General features: G+C 38.0%; 1 protein-coding gene across 4 annotated transcripts in view; it reads left to right on the top strand.

Annotated features, from left to right (window-relative positions):
• Positions 1 to 17,485, top strand: part of DCP1B (decapping mRNA 1B) — a 55,143-nt gene that overhangs the window by 24,890 nt on the left and 12,768 nt on the right. For all 4 annotated transcript variants that reach the window (XM_045874119.3, XM_064591747.1, XM_045874117.3 and 1 more), the window contains 2 exons: positions 9,674 to 9,740; positions 12,168 to 12,303. In XM_045874119.3, the coding sequence (XP_045730075.1) occupies positions 9,674 to 9,740; positions 12,168 to 12,303 (203 nt within the window). The remainder of the gene's footprint in view (positions 1 to 9,673; positions 9,741 to 12,167; positions 12,304 to 17,485) is intronic.

Below are 17,485 nucleotides of genomic sequence, written 5' to 3'. Positions count from 1 at the left end.
CATTTTATGGTAGAGACTGAAAATCCCACCTACTGGGTGGCTCAGTAGGTTAAGTGTCCGACTCTTGATCTCAGCTCAGGTCTTGACCTCAGGGCTCAAGCCCCAGGTTGGGCACACTGGGCATGGAGCCTACTTAAAAAAAGAAAGAAAGAAAGAAAGAAAATCCCACCTCTCAAGCTAATAATGCGAAACAGTAGCGGAAGCTGAACTGTGTGGTTCACCCTTGCTGTGGCTGAGGATGTGAAGTCTCCTTTTTAAGCCCTCTCCTAGACTTCAGGCCTCGTGGAGGAATAAAAGGTCTTACAACTTAACAAATTCTAAGACCTCAAGACTTTATCATCTATTTTCTTAACCTTGGAATCAGTTCAGGCAATTACTACAAAAGCAATTTGAAAGGTTAAAAGTGAACTCTATGTAAATTTATTACTAAGAAAATGAAAGTCACATTATCTCTCCACAGATAATTGAGAGTTTCTTTTTCCATTCTAAGGTATTTAGTGGTGTATTGATCCTCAAATAGTAGTTCTTAACCTTCTTTGGGTCACAAATCCCTTTGAGAATCTGAGGAATTTCCTTCCTGCCTGCCCCTGCAATATTTTTTAATTGCCTGTTATGTGCCAGGCATTGTTCTGGGGGGGTCTATGCTTTGTACTTCCCTACCTCCAAACATGTCTATTTGCATATTTACACATCATTTTGCATGCATACAACTTTAGGGATTTTACTGAACTCCTGAAGCCCTCTAGAGTCAAGAAACATCTTTAATTATATGGCCAAAAATACTTGACATTCTTGCTAGGCAGATCTTAGTATTCACAGGAATAAGAAGAGAATGTTCTATTAAGGATCTGTCCAGTGATATAAGATCCTTAAAGTAAATTCATTCAAATCATGTGCAATATGGGATGGGAGACAAGGAATTTGACATTTCATATGCAATTAGAATAGGTAACTTATACAGTCTTGTCTTCTACTGTACATGAGAGCACCATTGGTTGCACTAGAGAACCAAGGATTCTTTCTACCAGCTGGAAGCTTCTTAGTGAGAAAGAAAGACCACCAAAATTTAAAAATTATAATGTGGTCACTGAATCTTACTGTGTCTGTATAAGTCTCCTTTGCCATTCTAACTGAAAAATTGATCTATTTATTATGCATCATTGCTCAGAAAGCTAATGTGTTTTAATATATGATTAAGGGTTATACATCTACTGTGACTTGAGTAATGAAACTTGTCACTCTGACCTTAACCCAGAATCACTCTTTTGTTCTGTCAATGCTCAGTTCATGCTGAAAGGAAAAGATCTAAACTCTAAAGGAGACTATTAATCTAAATAACTGGCATCCTATCAATTAAAGAAGGCTCTGAAAAGCCTCACGTAAAGCAAAATTTCACTCGTGAGCCACATGGTACATCTGGGTTTCATGTTTTTGTTTTTTTACTGTGTTGTGTTGTGATACCTGGTAGCTCCTTGAAACCCACACACAAGCTAGATAAACAATACTTCTCTTCACCCTAACCACCCAATTTACACAGCCTCCAGACTTTCATCATTTATTATTAGGGGACTCACTGGATATAGGACCGTCACATGAATTTAATGGGAAACTGTATAAGCATTTCTAAACTTAATTGACTTAGCAATCTGGTGTGCTTAGATGAAGAACCCCTGTGGCAAAGGTGATACACAGATACTATGTGAGAATGAAATTGAAGTGAAGTCACTTTTATTATATCCTGAACCATAAACACTTTTTTTTTTAAGATTTTTATTTATTTATTTGACAGAGAGACACAGTGAGAGAGGGAACACAAGCAGAGGGAGTGGGGGAGGGAGAAGCAGGCTTCCCGCAGAGCAGGGAGCCCGATGCGGGGCTCGATGCAGGGCTCGATCCCAGGACCCTGGGATCATGACCTGAGCCAAAGGCAGACACTTAATGACTGAGCCACCCAGGCGCCCCATGAACCATAAGATTTTTAAGAACTTTTAAGATTCTCAACTTCTACCAAAGAAACATCTGCATAGTGATGCTATTTGGATTCATACACTACATTTGTGGCTTGGAGATAGACTGTATTTTATATTTTGTTTCTGAGAGCCCAGTTTGGCATGATAGAAGTCTAAATCTTGGCAGAGCAAAAACTGGATTCCAAAACACTTTCTGAAATGCTTAATGTGTGAAGCATCTTTCAGTTTTCCTACGCTAACACAGTGCTTTGCATATAGTAAGTGCTCATTATGGCTACACTGAGTGTTCATATCTGTTCTTTTAGAGTCTATCTTTTATATTACTGATTTTTGTCCAAAAATCATTTAGAAAATAGTTTCAAATAACTAATTTGAAACTATTGGATTAATTTTCTTCTTAACCACAGAAGGAAAAATTGCAAATCTTCATGTTCTTATGGGTTTTGGAAAAAGAAAACAATTTTAGCCAAGAATTTATGTTAGAATTATCCTATATACAGCCTTAGAACTCTAATTTAAGTGGGACCAAAACATGATTCAACTGTGTATAACATAAAGGGCTTTGGGAAAAGTAGTATCTCCTATATCCGTAATTATAGATTAAGGTCAAATTGGAAAAAGTACAGAAACTCTGGCTCACTTTCCTTCAATGAAGAAGTAATATTCAGCTCCTCTTGGTAGGCCACGGCTATATAAAATCTTAGAAATTTTTCATTGATCATATACTTTATAGGTAGGGTATTTTCAGTAAAGCTATTACTATAATTATTAAACAGTTGGTTAAATAATCTGATTCAAATATGAAGAAGTCTGCTTTTCATTGGAACAAGTTCTGACTTGTAGAAATACTCTTATGTTTAGGTTAAACATGTATTTTTTGCAAACTACAATTGTGTGAGATAAGACTTATTTTACTACATTGAGATTCACTTCAAATAGTATGTTTTCCGTGTGTTGCTGGAATAATTGACATTGCATATAAATATTATGTTTTTAAGATAATTTAGGTACTTGTATATGTAAGCTTCAGATTACTATTATCAGACATGACTGGAATTTGAATTCTTTTTTTCTGCTAGATCGAAGTACTATTAGTTATACTCTGAAGATAAATGTATGTGATTTTGCAGATTAATTGCATTCTTTGAGCTCTTAGTTGCCAGGACCTGACAGGTATTCAGTCAGGAAGACTGGTATATGGTAGAATTGTTGTAATAATAAATACACATAAAATGAATATATTAATGCTTGCATAGTGCTGGATCAATAGAAATATACAATCCTAGGGAGCTTGTCCCTTAATGACAAGATCCCATCAACATTACTGATGCCTAAGGTTACCAAATGTTTAAAGCTAAATAAACTCCAGTTACAAGGAGAAATAAAGGAGCACTGTGAGGAGAATCCCCATGCTGTAATCCCTGGTAGAGGTTGTGATGATTGAATACAGAGGATCTAGGACATCTAGTCTGTGATGTGTAATTAGCCAAGAATAGTGGTAACTATTAATATTAGCATTACAAGGCGTACTGATACTATAAGATCTTAAAGTCTGATTTCAGTTCAACTCAGCAAATATTTGTTGAATATCTACCACATGCTTGTCATTATGCTGGAGCTCATAGTCTAGTGGAGGAAACAGTTGTGTAAATACTTAATTATGATGTGTGCTCAATTTTTTTTCCTTTCTTTTTTTTGGCGCAAGGATATACAAAAAAACTATGGGAACAACAGAAAAGTTGAGGCTATTTATCCCTACAGGAATGGGGAAACCTGAGTCTTCAGGAGGACTGTTAGCTCAGAGAGGGGGAAAGACACTTTGGGGAACCCATGTTTGTAATTTGTGGTCTAGATTTTGAAATTTATCAGCAGGGTTATGAACAAAAAGAAAATACAAATTTAAATGACCAACAAAACAGAATAAGTTGTTCCTATTTATATTTATTGTTACTGAAGACTTTTTCTCTTCCTAATGTTTTTTAAAATGGTTATTTACTCTGTTAAATCTCTTAGATTAAAGGAACTTTACCCTGAAATAAATAAAATTAGGAAGTTAGTGTATCATGAAAAAGATTCCACCTGGCCTTTCATGAACTTGAGGCCAGCCGCAGACCTCTGGGGTCTCATTTTGGGAGGATAATGACCTCTATGGAGATTAGGAAGGCCTAATGACATAACATGCATTTGTTATAAATAAAAACTTCTTAAAAGATAAATCCATCCTTTTCTTTCAAAATAATAAATGCTAGTTTATAGTTGGAGATACATATTAATTTAACCCAAATTAGTTTAATGCTTTAGTTGAGAGATTGTTTTTGTCGTTGCTGTTTATAGCATTAACTTTCTAGTGAAGTTAACTTATTTAGAAGAAAGGTTGTTATACTTCACAGTATTTATTTAGGTTTTCTACTGTTTCTCCCAAAATGTTTCATGAGGATTAGTCACCCATAAAATAGAAACTGCTTCTCATCTATTGTGAACTTTCCAATATTTTGAGATCATGGGATCACTGATTTGTGAGGTGCAGTAAAACTATGTCATATGAAAAGAACCAGACCAGGGGCCAAAGATAACAGTGCTATGTAGATTCTCTCTGTGGCCAGTGAAGATTTTGTTTTACAAGATCGTGTCCGTGTTTGGTCAGTAGAGCTAAGGCAAGGTGAATGAAAGAACATTACTTTAAAGGCATTAAAGAACATGAGGAAGAAAAACATTTTTAGTGCAAAGCATTCCAAATGGGGTAGAAGTACAGAGTCAACATGGAGCCGCCAAACATAGCTTGTGTTTCCCATCTGTGGCTGCCAGGACAAGGGCAGTGTGATTGCTGTCCTAGCACTCACTGCCATCAAAGTAGGGCCAATACTAGAAATCTCGGATTCCTCTCTCTTTCCTCCCTCTCCTTTCCGTCCACACTCATCTCCTCCCTCCCTTCCCTCTCACCTTTTTTCCTCTTGAGATTCCATATGAAGCTTGGCTTTAGAAAAGGCTCATTTCCGTCTCTTATAACCAAGCCTACAACTCAGTCAAATGTAAAACTTGTTTCCGTCTTATTTATTTCATTTGTAAGGCTGGGGGAGGAGCATATTTCAGAGCAAACAGATGGAACCAGTCAAGATGTCATTGGCTAAGTCATTTCACCTTGTGAGACCACACATTCCTCATTAGTGAAATAGGCTATTGAACTACCCACATCTCAGCTGCCTTCCAGCTCTAAAACTTCACGGTTCTAAGTTTCTAATTTCTTAGCTACCTTGTGATCTTTCAGGGGGTAGTAGCTGTGTGTGCATGCTTACTACCAAATACCAGTAACCAGTCATCCTCAGTGTGGTCAATCTTACAGAAACTTGAAATAGATAAATGGTACCATAAATCAAGACATATGATATTTGAGCGAATCTCAAAAACAAGTGTTTACATCAAATGTATGTTTAGATGTTCTTGGTTCTTACATTGGGATTATTATTCCACTCATTTGGGAAAGACTTGATGAGACGAATGGGGTTTGAAGAAATTTTAAAATTTTGGTTTATCCTTAAGTGCGCAGAAGAGATTTGTGTAATTTACACTGCCACATTTCCATAGTTTTCCTAGTGAAAAAAAGAATTTAAATGCCTTCTTTGCTGCATTCTAAGAAATATATATCCCTATGCTTTTGAGTGAAATTATTATTAAAGAGAGAGAGAGAGAAAGGAGAGCATTGCCAAATCAGATATCCTTCTCATGCCTATTTAAACTTTACCTATGTAATTATGCATTATCTACTTCCTAACTGCATGGAAATATGCCTTATATTTTAAAGTTGCACAAATATTAGCATGAGTCCTTGTTAAAAGATTGCAAGCTACCATTCATGATTTGGAGTTGAAAGATATTTTGGGTAAAATATGGAACAAATGATAAATGTCTTAAAAGAACAGATTGTATAGAAATATTTGTTAGGAACATAAACTAGATGAGGTAAATCCCCAAAGAACATCCAGAATGAAGTAATGCTCCATGCTAAAAAGAATCCAAGAGTTCTAAATGAATGTGATTTAAGGACATTTTGATATTGCCTCTGATGACCTTTTAACTAGCCTCTTAACATTTTACCAGCTTTAGATTTTTCTGCTGAAGAAATTAAAAAAGAAGAAAATACCATTATCAGATACAATCAGCTTGCTCTGTCTGTCATCTGTGTGTACCTATGACATTCAGACATGAAATCTAATAGGGAGCTTTTGCTTTCCTTAATCATCCATGCAGACTTAAAAGGAAAAGGGAAGATTGATGCTTCAATAGCTATATAAAGGCAATATTATCTTGCCTGTTGCCCCAAACATTGGTTTTGTTTCTGACTGAGAATTTCCAAAGCATGAGATAGACCACCACAGTGCAATTTTAGGCAAAATTTCCCAACTGTGCTGCTGAAAAGTCCTGTATTAAATACGAAGAGGATTGCCAAAAAGATGAGTCCTTATGTCACACATTCTAGATGTCATTAGAATATTTTGGAGTACATTTCAACCTGTTCTTCCTATTCATTTTGGGGTTTCTTACCTCCAGGAGGGATGTAGAACCAGTTGAGTTGAGCTTCATGCACCAAAGTGCCCTTAAACTTCACCTCTGCTTCGGTGGCGGGGTGACTGGGAAGTGGCTGGTATGCAGGCGCAGAGGGCTGGCCAAAGGCTCGAAGCATGGTGAACCTCCAGATGTGTACTATTAGGTCACTGTTTTCAAGTAAATAAATAGCCTCCTCGCAAGCTTCCCTCCTTGTAATTTCTTAAAGCCCAGAGGTCATTCCCACAATAACATTTCAGCGTTCTGCAGGCCCACACGGCACGTCACCATCGCTGCAAATTCAGGTCACAGTGATTACTTTTTCAGGCTTAGAATTCGAAAAACCACACCTTCTTTTTGGGTTCTTCTCAACCGAGTTTTTTCTTCCTTGCCTGCCGCACTCACTGCCTCCCTCACCCAGTGGCTTTTACAGGAAAACTGGGATTGAAATGTGAAGTTAATTGTTTCTGTCAGCCTGTCAGCTCATCACCTCCCTGAGGCATGATGATCTCTGGTTTTTATATATCACCACGAGCTGCTTTGATATACCCTCTTGTGCGGGAAGTGATAGGTTTGTCCAAGGGTTGGGAGACCTTGGGCCTAAGAGGCAGAAAACTTCGGTTGGAATGTGCACGTTCATGGAACCGCGGCCCCTCTCCCACTGGAATGTAATGCAAGCCGCAAAACTATTTTAAGGAGAAAAAACTTAGGCCCAGTTCAACATTTTATCTTGGTGCTACCCTTCAGTAGCCAGGACTGTTGGTAAATCTGTTTTTTTCTCCCCTGACGAGTTACGTTTTACGTTCAAACCAAATATTAACTGGGATGAAAATGCTATTTCAAAATGAGCCCATTTTATGCTTGAAGTCATGTTGTTTTAATGATAAATGATCAGGTCCTAAAGAAATCTCCACAATGTCTCAAATAGTCATGACAAACCTGGTCTTCCCTTCATTCTGCGCTGACATCTGAAAGATGTTTTCATAGCATTTTTCCTCCCTAAATCTACATTTCATTTATCTCATGGTAATGACATTGTCAAACTGCTTTTCTGTTTGTATCAACAGTTTCCTTGGCATCCCGCTCTTCCGAAAACCGAATTCCTTATGTCAAATGCCACCAATGTGTAACATCAAACAAACAAACAAAATGACACTCAGAGCATTTCTACTAATATATCCTACAGATGAGGCACAAATGGCTGGTTCCCCACTGCGACTGGGCCTGCAAGTTCCTAGTCATGCTGTGTTTTTTCCCCCTGCTACCTACCACCTTTCTTTTCTGATAGTTTTGGAAAACCCAGTCTCCCAGGAAAGGAAGTTATCACTGTAACCAAAAAAGCACACTGAGCTGTTAGTTTTATAACTAAGATTAAAACCACCGTAAGACACAACCGTATTCAGATTTATTGTCTTTGAATGTCGGTGATCCAGGGTACTTGTGCTTCCAAGGACACTAGCTGAGATGGGTTAGTGTGTCACAGTGTGTGTAGGCAGTCAGAGTAGGACGTTAGTGTGGACGGGCTGCTAACAATCTTGAATGAAAAGTTTTAAGATACACATTTAATGACCTTGAGACGAAATAATTTCTTTTTGATAGTAAGGCTCTCTCAGCACATAGGCTTCAGAACTCAGATATTCTTTTTTCAAAAGATTGTCAGTGTAGTAAAGAGAAATATGTGTATGTATTTTTAAGAGGATAAGATGGTCCTATTCAAGAAAATGCTGGAGGGTTCTTTCCATTTCTTTCCCCCTCTTCACGTGTAGGTTGGTAAAATATCCTGGCACACTAATCATACAAAAAGTTTAAAACCCCGTTGCCACCTTTTGGAAGTCAGTAATTCAGATTTATGGGGTTCCTTTTAAAAATATCCGCCTAAAATAGCACTGAGAAGACATTTCCTGAAGCTTTTGTTATCTGAATCACTACTGACAAGAAGCAGAAATCTCACACTGAGGCATTGGTCAGGTGGGTGGGGAAAGAAGTTGTCAAAGCATCATAGCTGTTTTAATGACCAAATAATATTCAGATAATTAAATATTTTGAATGTTCAAATTTTAAAAAGTTTTTCCTTTAAAAAATATATTTTGTTGCTTTTCATTGCCCTATCGTAACATTGCTGCTGGTTTCAATGAAGCGTTTGAAAATGTATCTGTAGCTAGTGCATTATTTATATGATTACTACCAGCAGATCCTCAACTTGATCATTATAAATGTATTTTGGAACTGTCTAGCCTTTGCTATAAAAATGACATAGATAGGCACATACTAAAGTATACAATTTATTTTGAAACTTGTTAAATGAATCCATAGCTCCATTATACCACATTTTTCTTTCATTACTAAATGATTAAGTCATGGTCACATCTCATCTTTCAACAGTTATAAATTTTCCATACAGGCATTTTGAAGTCAGAGATTTGTTATTGAATTTTATTTTTTCCTGCACTGTGTCCTAACTTACAGCTTAGAAAGCCAGTTTTTTGGTGAACATATTCCTGGGAGGAAGTGGAGGGGGGAGAGAGGTTTCTAGGCTTAATTTCATGCATCAGGTTTCTGGATACTTCACAATAAAGATGAAATATGTGTATAAATGTGCAACTGGAGTCTGGACACAGTGACTTTTCTTTTTTCTTAAGATTTTATTTATTTATTTGACAGAGACACAGCGAGAGAGGGAACACAAGCAGGGGGAGTGGGAGAGGGAGAAGCAGGCTTCCCACCGAGCAGGGAGCCCGATGCAGGGCTCAATCCCAGGACCCTGGGATCATGACCTGAGCCAAAGGTAGAAGCTTAACGACTGAGCCACCCAGACTCCCTGGATACAGTGACATTTCAAAGCCTGGAGTTTAGAAATTCTGATTTCACTTCAATCTGTATTCATTCATTTAAGAAGCATTTGCCAAGTGCCTGTTACGTTCAGGTGCTATATTGTTAAGGATAGCACAGATTATTGGGGGGCATATGTGTCCCCACATATGCAGAAGACCACTCCAGAGTTCTCTGTGGGCTTAGACAATTCCAACACTAGGTTTTCAAGCTTAAACTCCAATGATTAGATTTGTTTATCCATAAGTATGTATTTTCTTCAAGTTGGAAAGGGAATTTCTTTCCATTTTGTAGTTTTAAAGGTGCTCATAATTTGTTTGATGTGTTTTTTGCAGTGTCCATATATGGGATTTGGTTTTACGATAAGGAAGAATGCCAAAGAATTGCAGAGCTTATGAAAAAGTAGGTGCTGAAAGGCTAAGTATTTTTCTGGACGTGATGCATTTGTTTGTGTTTCTCAAGAGTAACTCCACTATATTTTTAGCAGACTGTATCTCTTACAGCAGCCCTTTCCTCCATGGCTAGGAAAACATTTACTATTACTTAAATGAAAAATAAACATAGTCACAACTTTTTACATTTTCACTAGGTAAGGTTTATCATGTAGAATAGTTCACCTCATTTTTGTTCTTCATGGGTGAAATATCTATAATATGAATCGTTCCAGATGGCAGTTTTCTTCAATATTTTCCTCATTTGTAAATTAGCAGGCTTTTTTTCTCTGAAAAGTCATCAGTATAGCTTTCAGTAAAAAGAACATTCGGAATATTTTAAAGGCTGCTACACATTCTCTAAAATCTTTCATTTCCTTTCCACCCTAAACGCTTTCCTTTAACTGCATTTCCATGGTTGTGGAAGCTCAGAGTTCCCTCACATCTCAAATGCTGTGAGTACTTAGGATAGACTTTATTTTCAATCTTACTGGAAATTTTGGAGTTAATATTAGTTTAGTGATTGGTAGGCAGTCCCTTTTTTTTTTTTTGCTGCTAGTCTCTTTTTCTTTTAATCTCTTGATACCTTGTGGTTTGTCTCACCTGCGTTTTGGGAAACTTAAATCAGGGTCTGACTGTCCTACTCTTGGCCCCCTGACTGCATTGAAAGGGAGGCCCAGGTAAGCGTGCTGTTTCCTCTGTGACTGGTCAAATCCTTGATCAGTTCTTGAGCCCCAAGGCTGCTCCCTGTGACGCAGTATTTCCCTGCTTTATGGGGATGGTTTAGAGCCTCAGAATGAAATACGTTTCCTACACATGCTGTGTCCCGGCCGGTGACTGGGCTCCGCCAGACACACAGTATGGCTTCTGCCCACGCAAATCTGACAACACGTCTCCATCTGTGAAAGGACCGGTTTCCAATTTTAAATCCTGGGGCAATGAAATGACTAAAAAGTGACCCCCAAAAATGAAATGTGTGGGACACTTTTTTATAAACAGATTTCTGAAAATCTAGCTTGCGATAGCTAATTGTAGGTAACCAGCTCACGTTGCAGATGGTGATTAAGTGTGTTCAAAATGGTATTTACCCCCATAACAACTAGTTCCTAACACATTCATGTTATTGTAAACTGTACAACGGATAATAATAGCAGGATTTCATATAGATGAAAAAATACCCTGTGGCTCAGCCAAGAGACCGTGCTCAAATTGTTAGCATTCTGCAGTAATTACTTAACAGCTGGGGCAGGAAATTGATTGTTGACTAGCAATAAGCAGCTGATATGTGTGGATTCTGAGCCCTTCCTCAGTTAGAATTAAATCTCCCAGTAAGTTCTCAGATGTCTTTTACCATAAATGGCATGGCCGTTATAAAAATTTGAGCTGAAAGTCAAAGCACACAAAAGGAAAAAGTATTTTTCTTAATGTCCCCTGGCACCATATAGGAGCCATCTGGTCTCCCTCCTGTATTTTTTTCAGGAAAACAGAAGACACTCTTCATTGCTCCGTTTTTGGGTTTTTTTTGTTTGTTTGTTTGTTTTAATGCCCCCTCTTCTGGAATGGAATCTTCGTTGTTTATAAATTGCCAGAGGACTATAGGATTTGAGTTGCTGAGATCAATTTTGCTTTGACTACAAGGCACGTTGAAACAAGGAAGGGGGCAATCTCTGTTTGCCATGAGGTTTGCTCAATGTTTGAGAACTCTAAATTGGGTTTCCTTAGCAATTAATGAGTCCTTTCAAATGCTTTAAATGAGGAGTTGGCAAACTTTTTCTGAAAAAAAAAAAAAAAAAAAAAACACCAAAAAGTATTTCAGGCCTTGCGAGGCCATAGGTCTGTGTAACAGCTACTCAGCTCTGCAGTCATGGTGTGAAAGCCGGCCTTAAATGTAAATGATACAAAAACCAGTGAGTGTGGCTGTTTGTAACTTTCTTTACAAAAACACATGGTGTGCCGGATTTGGCCTGCAGAACATAGTTTGGCCACCCCTCCTCTGGGTTCATACATGTACTCACTATACTCAGGACCTCAACTCTTGTTTTTCTTCTTTCACTTCCTAAGCAGTCTTACTTCTACCATGACTATAACAAGATAAAAACAAGTGGGGACGCCTGGAGGCTCAGTCAGTTAAGCGTCTGCCTTCAACTCAGGTCATGATCCCAGGGTTCTGGGATCAAGCCCCACATCATCGGGCTCCTTGCTCAGCGGGGAGCCTGCTTCTCCCTCTTCCTCTGCCTGCCACTCTCTCTCTCTCTCCTTCTCTCTGTTTCTCTGACAAATAAATAAAATCTTTAAAAAAAAAAAAGATAAAATCAATTGGATGGGAATTAGATGGTTTTAAAAGCCATTTGTATTGAGTTTGTTTTTCTTGTGTGGATTTTCCCCTCTATTTTTCTAGCCTAACTCAATATGAACAGTTGAAAGCCCATCAGGGAGGTGGAGCAGGAAACTCCCCAATGATCCTCAATTCAGGAGAGGGCAAGGAAGTAGATATCTTACGAATGCTCACCAAGGCCAAAGATGAATACACCAAGGTGAGTTTTTGTCTTCCTTTGTGAAACATACTTAAATCCTACAGTGGTAATATGCTTGTGGAAAAAGAGTGAGTGCTATTCCTTCCACCAAACAAAATCGAATGAAAAATTAAATCTCTATTTGCTTTTAGCAGGCTAATGAAGACCATTTGTTTTAAGTGGATTAAAACGTAGCCTAAGAAATCAGCAGCCTTCCTATATACAAAGAATATCCAATCAGAAGGTTAAGTAGAAGACCCCATTTACAGTAGCAACTATTAATATAACATTCTTTGGAATAAAATTAGCAAGAAATGAGCAAAGCCTATATGAAGAAAACTTTTAAACACTCCTGACAGGCATAAAAATAGATTTGAACAAATGTCCTGATCTTAGATAAGAAGATAAAACTTAAAACTCTCACTTCTGTTTAATCTGCAAATTTAAGATGATTCCTAAACAAATACAGACTGGTTTCTTCTTTCCTGGAGCCACACAAGTTGAATATAAGGTTCATATGGAGAAATATACAAGAAAGAATAGCGGGGAAAACCTTGACGAACAAGAGCAATATTGGAAGGGAGAGAAGAGCGAGCAAGCTCTACATATCTGATATTAAGGCATTAAAGCCTAAGCACTTAGAACAGTATGGCTTTGATGGTATCAGTGCATAAGCAGCCAGACAGACCAATAGGACAGGTGGGAAGGTCCAAATGACACCCCAGGGTATATGAAATTTAGGATGTGATAAAGATGAAAGTCTCAAATCAGCTGTTTGAGTGGATCTTTAAATAAATGATATTGGGACAAGTGATAGCCATTTGGAAAAATAGAAAATTGGACTTGTACCTTATACCAGGATAAATTCCAAATGTATTAGAAATTTAAATATTAAAAATAAAACCAAATACCAGAAGAAAATTTATATGGATTTCTTTGTAATCTGGAAAGGGGAAATCTTCTAAACTCTGCCTTAAAACCCAAAAGCAATTAATTCAACTACATAATAATCAAAAACTAAGTGTTTTGCCTGGTTCAAAAAAAACACAAGCGAAGTGAAAAGATATATAAAACTGAGAAATATTTGTACTTAAGTAATAGGAGGAGGGTGAATTTCCCAATTTTATAAACTGCTGTTATAAGAATTGAGAAGTAAAAGATTAACACTCTCTGGAAATATGGGAAAAAAGAAAATTAAGGAAAAAAAGAAAATTAAAACCTAGAATTTATAAACTAGCTGAAATAAGTGTACATAACTGAATATCATTATGACATAATTACTTAGAAAAGAAATTGGGGAGTGACTTCAGAACCCCATATTTGGACTGAGCACCCTTAGAAAAAAAGAACTGCAAAGAAATTATAAATGTCATTCCGTGGTTTCATTGTTAATGGTAATATTGGCATTGTAAGTTTTCAGCTGTTGTGGATATAATAAATGAGTATGTTTATGCGGTCAGAACAAAACCTTCAGTGTAAGAGAAAAATATTAAGTTAAAGCCATTTAATGTTAAATTTTAAGTGGAAATGTTTCTTAAATACATAGTTACTGACTTTTTCTCTGAAGAGACCTAAGAAATAAGTGACAATGCAGCAGCAACAAGCACTTCTGGCTCCCAGATTATTATTATCCGCCCCGCAAAAGGTATCAGGGCTCTTTTTTTTTTTATGTTATGTTAATCACCATACGTTACACCATTAGTTTTTGATGTAGTGTTCCATGATTCATTGTTTGCATATAACACCCCGTGCTCCATGCAGTACGTGCCCTCTTTAATACCCATCACCAGGCTAACCCATCCCCCCACCCCCCTCCCCTCTAGAACTCTCAGTTTGTTTCTCAGAGTCCATAGTCTCTCATGGTTCGTCTCCCCCTCTGATTCCCCCCCTTCACTTTTCCCTTCCTGCTATCTTCTTTTTTTTTTTTTAACATATAATGTATTATTTGTTTCAGAGGTACAGGTCTGTGATTCAACAGTCTTACACAATTCACAGCACTCACCATAGCACATACCCTCCCCAATGTCTATCATCCAGCCACCACATCCCTCCCACCACCCCCACTCAAGCTACCCTCAGTTTTTTCCCTGAGATTAAGAATTCCTCATATCAGTGAGATCATATGATACATGTCTTTCTCTGATTGACTTATTTCGCTCAGCATAATACCCTCCAGTTCCATCCACATCGTTGCAAATGGCAAGATTTCATTCCTTTTGATGGCTGCATAATATTCCATTGTATATATATACCATATCTTCTTTATCCATTCATCTGTCGGTGGACATCTTGGCTCTTTCCATAGTTTGGCTATTGTGGACATTGCTGCTATAAACATCGGGGTGCATGTACCCCTTCGGATCCCTACATTTGTATCTTTGGGGTAAATACCCAGTAGTGCAATTGCTGGGTTGTAGGGTAGCTCTATTTTCAACTTTTTGAGGAACCTCCATACTGTTTTCCAGAGTGGCTGCACCAGCTTGCATTCCCACCAACAGTGTAGGAGGGTTCCCCTTTCTCCTCATCCCCACCAACATCTGTCGTTTCCTGACTTGTTAATTTTAGCCATTCTGACTGGTGTGAGGTGGTATCTCATTGAGGTTTTGATTTGGATTTCCCTGATGCCGAGCGATGTTGAGCACTTTTTCGTGTGTCTGTTGGCCATTTGGATGTCTTCTTTGGAAAAATGTCTGTTCATGTCTTCTGCCCATTTCTTGATTGGGTTCTTTGTTCTTTGGGTGTTGAGTTTGATAAGTTCTTTATAGATTTTGGATACTAGCCCTTTATCTGATATGTCATTTGCAAATATCTTCTCCCATTCTGTCGGTTGTCTTTTGGTTTTGTTGACTGTTTCTTTTGCTGTGCAAAAGCTTTTTATCTTGATGAAGTCCCAATAGTTCATTTTTGCCCTTGTTTCCCTTGCCTTTGGCAGTGTTTCTAGGAAGAAGTTGCTGCAGCTGAGGTCAAAGAGGTTGCTGCCTGTGTTCTCCTCTAGGATTTTGATGGACTCCTGTCTCACATTTAGGTCTTTCAAGCATTTGGAGTCTATTTTTGTGTGTGGTGTAAGGAAATGGTCCAGTTTCATTCTCTGCATGTGGCTGTCCAGTTTTCCCAACACAGCTTGTTGAAGAGACTGTCTTTTTTCCATTGGACATTCTTTTCTGCTTTGTCGAAGATGAGTTGACCATAGAGTTGAGGGTCCATTTCTGGGCTCTCTATTCTGTTCCATTGATCTATGTGTCTGTTTCTGTGCCAGTACCATGCTGTCTTGATGATGACAGCTTTGTAATAGAGCTGGAAGTCCGGAATTGTGATGCCGCCGGCTTTGCTTTTCTTTTTCAACATTCCTCTGGCTATGCGGGGTCTTTTCTGGTTCCATACAAATTTTAGGATTATTTGTTCCATTTCTTTGAAAAAAGTGGATGGTATTTTGATAGGGATTGCGTAAATGTGTAGATTGCTCTAGGTAGCATTGACATCTTCACAATATTTGTTCTTCCAATCCATGAGCATGGAACGTTTTTCCATTTCTTTGTGTCTTCCTCAATTTCTTTCATGAGTACTTTCTAGTTTTCTGAGTAAAGATTCTTTGCCTCTTTGGTTAGATTTATTCCTAGGTATCTTATGGTTTTGGGTGCAATTGTAAATGGGATCAACTCCTTAATTTCTCTTTCTTCTGTCTTGTTGTTGGTGTATAGGAATGCCACTGATTTCTATGCATTGGTTTTATATCCTGCCACTTTCCTGAATTCCTGTATGAGTTCTAGCAGTTTTGGGGTGGAGTCTTTTGGGTTTTCCACATAAAGTATCATATCCTCTGCAAAGAGTGAGAGTTTGACTTCTTCTTTGCCGGGTATCAGGGCTCTTTAAAGAAGTTCCCAATGCCATGTCTGGGATAGGAAAATCAAACAAACAGGGTCATGTGAATGGGGCACAGTAGTCAACTTTAAGGGACCACTGACTAAAACATCAAATTCTGACATCAACAAGAAAGACTACAGTGGATTGAAACACACTAAGCATATATAATATGTGAGTTCATGGTGATGAGTAAGCAAGCAGACCAAAAATATAAAAGAGAACAAAAAAGTAATTATTGGCTATGCTTAGAGGTACTAAGACACCAACTCCTTCCTCTGAAAATTAGTAGTTAATGGGAAGGAATTAAGCATTTATCCTGCCTGACCAGTAGAGACAATTTTTCAGAATAACCATATAATCCTGGTTGATGAGGGAAAGTTCTTCTCTACCGAAGAATTCCAGCCATTAAATATAGATGAAATGGTAGAACTTAAAGCCACACTAGTCAAATAAGTGATTCAAGCATTGATCATTAGTAATGTAAATGTTATGAGAAAGGATGATGGAAACTTGACCATGGAAGTCAGTCTACCACCACATGAGCCCACTGACCAGCACCATTAAAAGTTGGATAATCACACATCATGTGTCTCCTAATGTGATATAATGTGAACTATGTAGTTCCACCTTGAAATCTATATTGTTGATCCTGAATCTTTTTTAAATTTTTTTATCTAAATTCAGTTTAGTTAAGTGCTCATTACATCAAGTGCCCTCCTTAATACCCATCACCCAATTACCCCATCCCCCCACCCACCTCCCTTCCAGCAACTCTCAGTTTGTTTCCTAGAGTTAAGAGTCTTATGGTTTGCCTCCCTCTCTGTTTTCATCTTATTTTATTTTTCCTTCCCTTCCCCTATATTCATCTGTTTTGTTTCTTAAATTCCACCTATGTGTGAGATCATATGGTATTTGTCTTTCTCTAACTGACTTATTTCGCTTAGCATAATACCCTCTAGTTACGGGGCACCTGGGTGGCTCAGTTGGTTAAGCAACTGCCTTCGGCTTAGGTCATGATCCTGGAGTCCCGGGATCGAGTCCTGCATCGGGCTCCCTGCTCGGCGGGGAGTCTGCTTCTCCCTCTGACCCTCCTCCCTCTCATGCTCTCTGTCTCTCATTCTCTCTGTCTCAAATAAATAAATAAAATCTTAAAAAAAAAATAATACCCTCTAGTTCCATCCCCATTGTGAGCTTTCTTAAACTTAATAGTTTACAGAAAATGAAAGAGAAGAGGGGAGAAGGGCAGGCAGAAAACAAATTAAATGGCACCACAAGGAAGCAATCAGAAAAGTCCTGAATGAAGTGGGACATGCTAAAGGACAACTGGCCAAGTTTCTCCAAC

This window comes from Mirounga angustirostris, unplaced genomic scaffold (assembly GCF_029215605.1).
Source record: "Mirounga angustirostris isolate CCGP_5_RB_7025 unplaced genomic scaffold, mMirAng1.0.hap1 SCAF_5, whole genome shotgun sequence".
In the NCBI taxonomy this organism is placed as follows: Eukaryota; Metazoa; Chordata; class Mammalia; order Carnivora; family Phocidae; genus Mirounga; species Mirounga angustirostris.
The sequence above is the reverse complement of the archived record's forward strand: the minus strand, read 5'-3'. Positions and strand labels throughout refer to the sequence as shown.